At 49.6% G+C, this 12,606-nt stretch overlaps 1 protein-coding gene across 3 annotated transcripts in view; it reads right to left on the reverse strand.

Annotated features, from left to right (window-relative positions):
* Positions 1-12,606, reverse strand: part of NHSL3 (NHS like 3) — a 566,971-nt gene that overhangs the window by 50,443 nt on the left and 503,922 nt on the right. For all 3 annotated transcript variants that reach the window (XM_069622456.1, XM_069622457.1, XM_069622458.1), the window contains exon 6: positions 8,430-11,846. In XM_069622456.1, the coding sequence (XP_069478557.1) occupies positions 8,430-11,846 (3,417 nt within the window). The remainder of the gene's footprint in view (positions 1-8,429; positions 11,847-12,606) is intronic.

Here is a 12,606-nt window from a genome sequence, read left to right on the forward strand (position 1 = left end):
GGCTTGAAATGGGTACCTACGCCAGATATGCTCCTAGTGTTTCATCGTCCGACACCCCGTCTTTCCTGTACAGATGCTCGTAGAATGCAGCAAATTCGCCGGCCACTTCCTCTGCTTCGGAGCATCTCTGAACCCCCCCTCTTCCTGAATCGTGGCCACCCGCCTCTACGTTCTCTGGTCTCAGAGTCTCGCCGCCAATAGCACGTCTGCCTTGTCCCCTTCTCATAATATCTTTGTTTCAGGTATTGTAAACTAGCCAGCACCTTTTCCATCTCTATGTCCCGTAATTCCTGACGTTTTCCCCTTGCCGACTTGAGGTCCTCTTCCCTCTCCCCTCTCCCCTCTCCCTGTCCTCCTTACCTTCTACTCTTTTTAGGAGGCAAATCTCCCACCGGAGGTTTTCGAGACAGTAGGGCTCTGGTTTGCTTTTTGGAGGCATCCTGCCCAATAAGGAGATCCCTCCATGTTGCTTTCGCTGCATCCCACACAATTCCCTTTTCAAATTCTCCTGTGTCATTAAGTCAGAAAAATTCTTCAATGGTGCCTTTAATTTCCTCCACAACGACAGTGTCTCTTAAGAGGAGGTCATTGCATCGCCAAAGGGATTCCCGGGATACGTCCACTTCAACCATGTCATGATCCTACTAACTAATCAGGAGATGTTTGCATTTGTTAACCCTACTGATATCCTGCTGTTGCATGAACAGGTAATCTATCCTTGTTCTGGATCCATGGACTGATGAAAAGAAGGTATAGCCCCTCGTAGTTGGGTGAGAGTCCCACCATACATCTATCAGCCATACATCTATCAGCCCCTGGTCCCACATGTAATCCACTAGCCCTCTGGCTGCAGATCCACCCCTGGCCCGAGGGGATGTGCCCTCCGCTATGATCCATTTCTCTGTCTGCCCACATGTTAAAATCTCCCCACCACGATGAGGAGGCTATCTGTCCTGTCCAGTATCTGAGCCATGGCGTCTCTCAAAAACTGCAATTGGCCAACATTCTGGCAGTAAATGGATACTACGGTTAGTTTAGAGTTCTCTATGGTCCCCGAAACCACCAGTACCCACCTGTTAGCGCGACCCCAAGCCACTGGGTCCGTCAGTTTCGTTCTCCGATTAAATATGATCCCCACTCCTCCCTTCTTAAGGGACCCCAATGCCCAGAAGACCTGTCCGATATGTGCCCCTGGGATACGTCTTTCTTCCTCATGTACCATTCTAGTCTCCTGCACCAGGAGTACGTCTAGCTCGCAGTTGCGCATTTCTTTCCCGAGCAAGGAACGTTTCGTGGGGGATTTCAGCCCTTCAACATTCAAAGAACCCATCTTGAGAATCTCCACCTGGCCCCCTTTCTCAAGGTGCGCCATTCAGAACCATGATTTCCCCTCCCGACCGCTCGGTCAGATTTCTCCATTTGTGTCTTAGATCTGCCTTTTCCTGTATAGATTCCGCCCTGCCCCCCTCAGCCCCCCTGAAAGTTACATTGCCTGAGACGTCGACCGACCTTAAGATGTGCTGCTAAAGATGAAGACACGTCCCTTCCGTTGTCCCCAATACCACCTCATCTCCCCACGGAGGAAGTTCAGCACATTTAACCTCCTCCTTCCAAATGAACTGCATCTCCCTGTCCTTCATCTCTTGTCTCCATTCTCCTTCTGTGGAGGGGTATTATTTTCTGCCACCTTGCAACAAATTCTTTATAATCTGTGGGCCCAGGGACCCCCGCCGGTCCGGTGGAGCCGCCTCAGCCCCCTCTTGTTCTCCAGCCATATCTACGCCCTTCAGCACCTGGAGCACCTGCTATGCGTCTTGACCACTGGTTACTCGGTAGTCTACTTCTCCACGTTCAAATGTCAAGACAAAGGGAAAGGACCACCGGTATCGGATGCCCCTGTCGGTCAGCCATTGCGTGAGGGGGCGTCAAGGCCGACAGGTCTTGGAACACCTTGATTGTGTCGCCCTTGTAGAGAAAGCTCCCCAGGCGCTTCGCTTTTTCGAGCTTCCATCTTCTCCCTGTATCTGAGGAAGTAGACTACTATGGACCTTGGGCCTTTACCACCTCCACCTCTGTGAGCCCTTTCCAGCTGCACCTCATTGCCTCCTTCCACGGCGAACAGTTGGTTTATCAGGCCCTGCACTTTCTGTTCTCCTTCGGTTGCTGACTCCCCTTTCTGTTCTTTCACTCCCAGAATGCGAAGGTTGCTGCGCCTCTCTCTGTTTTCTAAGTCACCCAACTTCAACAATGTTTCTTCCTCCCTCATTTCATTGTCTGACAAACGTGCTTCCCTATTTGTACATTATTGTTCTCCATCCCCTCCATCTTGTCTACCCTGGCCCTGAGATCACAAATAGATGCTTGAATGTCCGTCCTGATTGCTTTGATCTCCTGAAATATGTTCTTCAGGTCTTCTCGAGTCAGGATTGGGGCGGGTGTGCCCTCTCTGGCCGCCATCTCGTGTGGGTTGGAGGGGGTCCCTCCCCGGGTACTCACAGTGTGTCTCTGGAAATGTTGTAGTGACAAGATCCCTGTGGGGAATCCCCCACCTCCTTGGCTCCCTCCGCACCCCAGGGTCCACACGTCGGCCTCCAGACAGGAAAATGCTTGAGGCCTCTCACAGACCTGCAGCGGTCGCAGGTCACCGTTCCGACCCCCGTTCTAGTCCCGCTCCCTTCACCGATTTCCTATGGGGGATGGGGTGTCGGAACACTCTTTGCCTTGCGCGCAAGGTTTGCTCCTCTCATTGCCTGGGCTCACCAGGTCGCCACACTCCTCTGGTTCCGAGTTGAGCAAGGGGGTACCACTGCCGTCAACTCTCCTTGGGCCGAGGACGCTCCAGGGTTTGCGCTGGGCCACACACCCACTCCACCGGGGGAAGAGCAAAAATTCACAGGCCCAACGGCTTAGAGCGGAGCGATGTCTTCACGCGACCATCCTGGACCGCACCCTAGCGGTCTACACAATACCCATTTTTTACTTTGGAACGGTTACTGAAGCAGAACTTCATATTATTTCAAGCAAGCTCAAACCGACAAATTGTAAAGGGGACTTTTGGCCAGCTATGATGATTAAAGAATGCTCCGAATCACTCATCAGCACGCTTACTAATATTGTTAATACTTCACTATTGGAATGCCATGTGCCATGGATTACGCTGTTACTGAAAAAAACAGGACTAGACCAAGGAGTACCAGGAAATTACAGACCAATTCCCACCTCCACTTTTTGTTAAAGATCCTGGATAGGGTGGCCAATCAACAAATACTAGACCACTTGAGTAAGCATAATGTCCTCAATAAATGTCAGTCAGGCTTCAGACCGGGGTTGGGTACTGAATCTGCCCTCTTAGACCTAAAGTCAAACATGATGCGTAACATGAACAATGGTCAAACAATGCTGGTGATGGTAGTTGACTATCAGCTGCGTATTATCTGGTGGAACACCCACTACTCTTAGAGATTGGAAGATGTTACGGTCTGCAGTGTGGCAGCTCGGAGACTAGCCCAGCCCCACTGCCCTATGGTGTGCCTCAGGGAGCATGCCTGTCACTGTCTTTGTACAATATTTGTACGGCTCCATTGTTCCAAATATTGGAAAGCAAAAATACATGTTTCTCCAGTTATGCAGGCGATATGCAGTGCGTCATCCCTCCAACTGGGAACTATATGGACGATACTCTTGCGATCAATAAGATATATAATCTCATTCAGCACTAGATGAGGGACAGTGGGCTTGTGCTAAATAATGAGAAAACTGAACTCCCCAGAACATCAAAATTGGGGAGTGAATACCTCGAGTTTAAAATAGCTGTAAGGAACTCATGGTGGCAACAGTAAAGACAGACACAAGTGATCACAGTTCAAGGTTGTTAAACTGTATGCAAAGGTGAGAAAAATGCCTAAACTAAACCTAAAACTAAGATGAGAGCAAGCAATGACCATCAAATAATAATAAGGTAGTCCTAGTAGCGTCTTGTCAAATAAAAAGGACCTATACTAAAATAAAAAACTATTGCCAATCCTTACCACTAAGTTACAAAAAGAGTGTTGCATAATGTTCACCAGAAAAGAAAGATGCGTTCACTAAATTATAAGTCAGCATGGTGGTGTCTCCCTTCCCCACGTTTTTAGTACGGGAGAATGCAGGACTCCTGAGCACAGAACACTCCTAGGCTTCTGCAGCACAAGGTTTACACGTCTATTTCACGATACCAGAATCTTCACGGGTCAAGTCTCTTGCCTTAGAAGGCCTGTTGGATCAAAATAAACAAACAAAAGTTCCTTCGGTGGTCTTGCACCTTGGCAGGTTGCTCTTCGCCCCTAGGATCTCCCTCTGCCGGGCTCGGATCCCCTTTGCAAAATGGGCCTCACTCCGTCGGGTTCACTACGGCCTTCTTTAACACAGTTCATACATTTATAACAGTTAATGATTTGCTCATTTTCATCAGAAAGCGTGGGTTCCCTTCTAACTTTCTTTCAGCATCCCTCTGTCGGGTTCACACTTGCCTTATTCCACAGTTCACAATGTTATCAGAAAGCAGGGTTCCCTTTCCCTAGCACTCTCTTGGCAATGTGTCAGAGACTGATTGTACAAGGGATTTGACGTGACCCTACGACATCTCACGCCGCCCTTTCCTAAGGCCTTCTGGTACTTGCAGTTTCAACACAAAACAAAAGATGCCAGCTGGAGTCCTTCGACTGAGCACTCCTGCGGCACCTGACCTCTCGGCAGCTGGCTCTTGCCAAAAGTTAAAACACACACACAAGTTCTTTCTTCTCAAGTTACTTGTGTTCATATAATGTCACTCAACGGCTGTGTTGAACTCGTTGGCTTGTCTTGCCTCTGGAGTCAAGGACGGTACTACAGTAGCCAGCGTGCCTCCCCGCCCGTCTTATCAATGCAGGAGGCCACCGTCCACTGTTGACATCTGTTCCTCCACACATCAGCTGTGACTCCCGGTCTTATGATTTCCCTTTCGGAGGCTTGGCGGGTCTGAGTTGAAAAGGGCAATGGCAGTTCCCCCTTTCTCGTCCCTCCATGTCTCGCTGCCTTTCTCCTCCGTTTGAACTGCTGGTCCAATATAGCTGTGTCTTCGTGCGTTCGGCCTTGCTCGTAGTGTGCTCTTGTGCCCAGCCTTTTATCCCTGTGGGGAAGGTAAAGGGCCGTCAGGTGTGCGTGGTTATTGTCAATTGCCTGACTCTGCCTCACCCATGTGTTGGGACATGCCAGGTAAACAGCTCTGGTGTTAGTTGTCTGTTATAGTGTAAGAAAGTGTTCATGTTGGAAAAGGGGCGGGTGGGCAGAGCTTCTAAATGTCCTATAGGGTATGGTGGGGAAAAGGTGTCACAAGGAAGGGTGTACCACCTCTCACCCATTGGTGTTCCACTTCCACTACCCGAAGACCCCTCATCCAGGTGATCCTCCCCCACTGGTCCACCCCCAGGAACTGGATCCAATAGTGATGGCCATGTCCTGGCCACCTGGATGACAGCTCTCTGGGGACTAGTGAGTGAGACACTTTCAGGTGTCTCACAGGGCAGAGTGCAAAATTGCTACTAAACAGAAGATCAAAACCCTGGGAGTATTCTTAGATCAAAAACTGAATTTGAAAGCGCAAGTTAACAGCGTTGTGGCAAAACCTTACTATTATATCAGCCTACCCTCACACATCCGCCCATATCTTTCAGAAAAGAGCTGTGAGATAGTCACCAGAGCCATTATAGGCTCCAAGATAGACTATTGCAGCAGCCTTCTGACGGGAGTCAACAAAGGTGAAATCGCAAGACTCAAGTTATACAAAATAATGCTATTAGAGCTCTTGTTGGATTGAAAAAATACAAACATGTCTCAGAAGCACAGTAGGGCCTATGTTGGCTCCACATGGATGCCAGAATACACTTTCGACTGTTAGAAATAGTGCATAAACGTCTGGAGGGAGCGAACCCGCAATACTTGGCAGAAAGGTTAATAAGGAAGCTCATTGTCAAACATCCGAGATCAGACAACACGAACATGCTTGTTGTACCGAGAGCAAAGTTATCCCAAGTCAATAAAAGTGTGTTTTTATGGCAGTACCCAGACTTTGGAACTCCATCCCGTCAGAGCTCAGAAGCATAAAATCCTAAGTATCTTTAAGAAGAAACTGAAGACCTTTCTCTTTAAGTAACTTTGTGTCCTTGAGCCAGTTCTGCCTCACCTCTATTTCAGACACTGCCCTGTGAGAAATATTTGTTGCATGTTGTATATTTTCTCTCACTCTCGAAGGATTTACTCCTCTAGTGCCCGTATGCCTATGGGGCTTTCATTTTGGGTTACGCAGTATAAATCTAAGTAAAGTAAAGTGGTTCCCTTGTTCTTCTCTCCCTGCTTGTTAATTTATGTTGGGAAGCTGTTGCCAGCTGTGGTAGTGGACCCAGATATGGGCAGTTGGATAAGGAGAGTCCTTTAAGACCATTGCTATGTTTTATGAAATACTGGTTATCTTTTTAATACTATGCAAGAAATACTGGGTATCTTTTTAATACTATGCATTATACTTTAAGTTCCTATGTGACCTGTTAGATCTGTAATAATTCATTCTTGTTGTCATTTGTAAAGCACATTTCACCAAAATTACGGTCCCAACGCGATGTTGGTCGAACGCCCTAGGAGGGACCGCAGTACAATTTTGGGAGAAGTTGGCCCGTGCTATTATGAGTGTGTGCATTTCAGCCATTAAAGTTATGTGAGGGTGACCCAGACCCTGCTAGTCACCTATGTCCAAATGGCATGTGGCTGGGCGCAGCAGAGGCATACTATAAACTAAACAGGGTGGATTGTGGTTAAGGAGATAGAAAAGTATGTGAGAAACTACAGTTCAAATTTTTGTCATTAAAGGTAGCTTCATTCTAATGGCACAGGTGTTGTACAGTAGTGTCAGTGTTATATGTGAGGGCAGTGTGTGTGGAATGAGCCTGTACCTTCCTCTAGGTTATGAAGGTGTGGTGTGCGAGGGGATGAATGTGTGTTAATTAACATATTAAGATCAGTATTGTTGCATGTTTCTATGGGTGTGTGGAATTATTGTACCTTTGTGTCAGCCTGCTACCCTGACCTGAGAGTTAAGCCTTGTCGCTATGTCTAGATTACCTGCATTTAGGGGAGCTTTGGCTTCCTCTTGCCAGGTTTGTGCGGCGCTCTTAAGGCCAGTATTTGCAGTTTTCTCAACAAAGGGAAGTAGAAAAATGTCCTTAGCCCTTTCCATCCTGGGATCTTTCCTAGAGAAGGAGCCTTATTTGTGTTATTTTTGCTCATGCTTTGTTCCTCTCGAAGTTGGTCTCACCCTGTCCTGATCCTAGAAGACGAATGTAGGAAAAGAAGAGCGTTCAGGGAAACTGACTATGATGACCGATGCTCCAATAACAAGAGACTTAAGCAGGAGAGAATTACCTTTACAAACGGGGAGGATAGCGGTACATACCTCACACACCTGGGAAAATACTCTTGGTTTGGTACAGTCAACCAGGCCAAGTTCTGTTCAGGTTTGGCAGTTTGTTTTCCTACTATTTATATCCTGCTTTGGTTAATCCCAAATAAAATTAGGTTTACTCGCTTTTATTTCGTGTACACATCCTTGGTTCTCCTTGGGACATGGCCCACTAAGATCACACTGATGTAGTATAATGTACAGTAGCAGAGTCGTGGTAGCATCACACTACGGGACTAGTGCGGGTACTGATGGAGAGAACTGAGGTGCCTGTGAACAGTGTGGTGTACAAGTGAATACTGTGTACTGCAATGACCAGGAGCGTCAGCAATTAGTGAAAGTGGCAGATACAGGTAAGGACAATAGTTGTAGAAGGATGTAGGACTGATTCTATCAGCAAAACTAAGCAAGCCTCAGAACGGCAGGGGTGTTCCATTATGTTTGGGGTTTGCACGCGTGCACGTTTTAGTACAATGAGAGATGTGGTTATAGCAGAGGGAGTGGAATGTACAGTACAATGACAGAGGCTGCTACAGGTGAGAGCTAAGGTAGACTGGCGCAGATAAGCCTCTATATAGAAGGGGCTTCTGTAGATACACGTTCACTGGCACACATGCATGTTTGTCTGGACTGCAATTACAAGAATTAATAGAGGTCAGTAGAGATGCACACCGGCTGGATGAGGACTACATAGGAGCACAGAGGTGCTCTAACTGAGCTTGGGGAATTGGGGTCTGGTGAATACTGCAATCGCACAGAGGACCACATGCAAGCCGACAGGTGCACTAGCAGAATCTGTAATATAGGTGTGCAGCGAGGTACACCAGCAGAGCCGTGTGCGCTGTCACTCCAGTGCTATACAATAATGGCGTTGAGGCTCGATCCAAGCATGTCAGGGCCGTTGTACTCATCAGCTATGCAAGACCCACATGAATACAATGTTTTGAAAATTGTGGCCTACCTTGTGCTGCCGGCGTCCCTGGCTGTGGATCCTGGCCTGCCAGTTGCACAGCTCTGCCGACCTCAGAGGCTGGATCTTTGGGTTCAGAAGACACAGTGTGAGTTTGGGTTTCAGCCTTAGGTGCACATGTAGCTTTAATGTCCTGGGGGCCAGAGGCAGCACTGTCTCCGCCTGGTGCTTGGACCCTGGTAGGGGACCTTGGCTGAGCCCAGGGCTGAGGACCCAGTGGAGATCTTGGAGGCGCCCAGGGCTGAGGGCTCGTAGGCGACCTGGGTGTACTTTGTGATGGCTTCCGGGCTACAGGTGGTGGGATTTTGCTTGGCTTTCTCTGCAGCATAGGCTTGCCATTGACCAGCTGGCTCTGCTGGACTGAGTCTGGGTTTCGGGGTGCAGAATAGGACATCAGCTCAGCAACCAGGTTTTTCTGCAGCCCGGCCTGACCTTCCGGAGATGTAACTGGGTCGATAACTACTTTCTTTGGGCTCTTGGCAAATATGAAGCTGGCGGTATTGGCTGGGGACTTGCGATGTGGAGAGGCCTGTCCATCTTTCGCCTCACTGGACTCTGAGGCCAAGGCAGTGTTAATTGGTACTGCCAGTGTTGTATTGGCAGGATTCCCGGCTGGCTTTTCAAATTGGGACTCTGGGGACTCATTGGAAGACAGCGTGGAAGCCTTTAGCTGGACAGCTTGGTGAAGTGGGTTACAAGGCACAGTGTCAATGTTAGCTGGAGGAGATCGCAAGCACAGAGACTTGCGGATAGGCTTCTGGGGGGCTGGCGTGCCCACTGGTGGTTCATTTTGTTGCTGTGGCGGGTTCTTTGGTTCTGCTGGTGGATGCCGTCCTGCCTGCACTGAGCGCAGTCGCACCATCTGCAGCAGTGAGGGAGTAACTATGGGTAGGCTGGCATCTTCCTTAGTAATTTGTATACTTTTACTTCTTGCAATGTTTTTCTTGGTTTCGGTTCCAGCCGGGGTACCTGCTTTCTTAAGACTTTGTGTAGGCCTGAAGTTCAGGGGCATGGCATTAAGTGCAGGGGCTCTAGGCGCAGGTGGAGGTGCTGGGGAAGGTGGGGGAGGCGTGGCTGCAGGGGCAGTCTTTGGTATTGGAGCATCAACAACAGCGACTGGATCAGTAGTTGGGGGTGCTGCAGAGCCAGCACGAGCAGCATTAATAAAGACTGTGGATTTCTCAAGCAAAGAAGCGCCTGAGATGAGTAATGGAGTAACAGGAGCCACATGTGACTTGAGCTGTGGGCTGTCCCCCGCAGGAGATGGATGTTGTGGCAGGTGTGTCCCTCCCTGTTGTTGGATTCTAGAGGAAACTCTAGCAGAGAATGAGTGTGCTGCTGGGGCAGGAATACGGGTTGGTGTGGGCTCTGCAGACGCCAGTGAAACGACTGGAGAAGGGTTAACCTCTGGTGGGACTGCCCCCAGCCTTGGATTGGAGGAAGGTGGAGGGGCATCAAAGTACTCCTCCTCTGGGGGAGGGAAGTCTGCCATAGACAAGTCATGCTCATCATGGTCAGGAGGAGGAGGGGGTGGCCAAGAAGAATCCTTAGCCGGAGCAGATGGTGAGATTTCACTATCTGATTCGGACTTCCTTGCGGGAGGAGGTGGAGGATGGTAGGAGGGGGGCGGAGATGGTGGGGGCGAGTTACCAGTCTTTGTGAAACCAGAAACACTGTCTGTTGCCCTGCTTAAAGTTGGTTCCTGTGGTGCAGAAGCAGCCACTAATGGGGTAGGAAGGAGAGTCTTGGGTTTAGAAGGTGGGGGAAAGAGAGGAGCAGGAACTTTAGGGTGGGGAGGGATCGCTAATTCCTCACTCACAGAACCTGAAGTGGTGGGCATTGCTGCTTGTTGGCGAGAGGAGTCGGAGGTGGAGGAAGATAAGGACGTCAATGAGGATGAAATGGAAATGTCATTAGTTGGCACAGTTTCAACTCTCTCCAGCTTTATTGGCTGAGGCCTCCTTAGGTGTGGAGAGGATGAGTAGTCCAACAAGCCCTTGGTGGAGAGAGTAGGGGTGCCGCTCTGACTTGAGTAGCCACTGGAGGGTGATGTTGTTCGCTCAAACCGGTCAGGGGAGCGGGGTTTGGTCCCTGGGACATCGCTCGTGCTGGGCTGTAGCTCTGTTAGAATTTCCCGTTTGCCGGGAGATGGACTGCTGGAAGCTGGGCTTCCAGGAATCTGTGCTATAGCAGGAGAAGCAGCATCGACGGAATAGGCTGGGCTTTCAGACCACACAGCAACGGCTTCCCCTTGCAGGGATGGGTTGAATACTTCATCCTCCCCTCCAGGGCTGCGGCTCCCTGTGCGCCTCACCCACGGATCCTTGGCAGCAATGCTTCCCACAGCTTTGCTGGGTGGTCGTCTCTCTGGCTTTGGGGGTAAGCCCATTTCCTTTTGCTGTTGGAGTGAGTAGGTCCTCCGGGGTGGGGCTGGTGCCTTTTTGCTTTTGCGGAGAGAAACATTTCTCACGGAGGACCGGTCGCTTGCAATACTCATTGTGTCGGATGCATCTGCTGCACTGCCAATGCTGTATGCCGGAGACACTCTGCCACTGGGATGCACCACGGTCAGAAAGTTTGGTGAGTGGGCAATGGCACTGCCATTCATCCTGGAACCAATGGAGCTAGAAAGGCTCAGCTGATCCTCTGAGGGTCGTGGGCTCTTGACCTCGCCCAGTGGTGTATGGGAGTCACACTCTCGCCCAAGTTCTTCTTTATCGTTAGGCAGTGTGTTAGTGGATCCACCCCGTGATGAGATAGTGGAAGTGTTTGAAACAATGGTCTCCGTTGACTGAGAGTGGCTCCAGTTCTCACTAGATGAAGAGTTTTGTCGACTGCGGTAATGACGCAGTGACGATCGCACTGATGCGGGGCTAGCCGTGGCCAGGCTGCAGCGGCTCAGTGTGCGCACTTTGTTCTTAGTTAAGGCAATAACATCCACCATTGGTGGTAGGATGGCATTGGGTATAATCTTCGACATATAGGTCCCCTGCGGTGAGATAGACATCACAGGTCCCATCAGTTCGTTCTGTCCACCATGGGTTGTCATCCCTGGCACAGCCAGAGACTTGGGCCGTAAGAAAGGAGACATTTTCACACTCGTTTTCTTGCCCAGATTTGTGTCGTCATAGTACACTTTGTGCATGTGTATCTGGAATGCTTCATCAGCCTCTATTTCGTTTCGAGTTCGCCCGCCCTCCAAAACATGGAGCGATACACGGACTCCCCCTTCAGCTGGGCTGAGCGGTTCCATGCTTCCATCAACTGTCGGTATGAAGACCACTTCTTGGCCCTGCTCACCTCCGTTTTGAACATGAGATTGTTGAGGACTACCCTCTTCTCGTGACGGCTGACGAGCATCAAAAACATCCAAGGTTCCCCTTCGGACCACTCGGCTGTTGTGAATACCTAAAAAGGTAGATGAAAAGCATAACGTCACACCACTGCAGAGAATGAAATACTGACTTACAATAAATCATGTGAGACCACAACCGTGAACAAGAATTGCCAAGAACCTTTACAACCACACTGAACTCTGGCAGGCTTCAGGTGGCTGAAGCCGCATGAAAGGGCAGTAAGGCCAAATGAGGGCTTCTGTTGTGTGAGATACAGGAGTCCACATCCTGAGCAGTCCAGAGACAGGACAACAGAGACTGAATGGTTTGCAGCCAAGAAGGGTGAGATGAGACTCTGGAACATACACGTGCATACAATGAATGAAGGATATAATAAAGATGAAGACACCTGCCTGTAGCACTGGGTTCATGCCTTGGTGTCTGCATCAGAGTCACACGTTTGTTGTACTCGCACTATCAACACGATTGATGTATTTGAAATGTAACAATTTGCAGACCTCAACAGAGGGACTTTGGAACAAGACCTGTTAATCATAAGGACATTGGCCCTCAATATGATACTGGCGGTAGTCGGCTGCCGTCGGTATCATTTTGTTTCCGGCGCCCGCGAATGGGCAATTACCAGGTCATTACGGCCTTGCCGGACCCGGTAAATGCCCATTCGCGGGCACCAGAAAATATTCTTCCCCATTCGCATTTGAGCCGCATAGGGCTCAATGGGAATGGGGAAGCCAGATGCACCGGCATCATTCGTGAATGGTGCCGGTGCATCCAACATGCTTTGCTTGCGGGTGCCGGTACGCCTGCCAGGT

This window comes from Ambystoma mexicanum, chromosome 11 (assembly GCF_040938575.1).
Source record: "Ambystoma mexicanum isolate Mex_15411 chromosome 11, UKY_AmexF1_1, whole genome shotgun sequence".
In the NCBI taxonomy this organism is placed as follows: Eukaryota; Metazoa; Chordata; class Amphibia; order Caudata; family Ambystomatidae; genus Ambystoma; species Ambystoma mexicanum.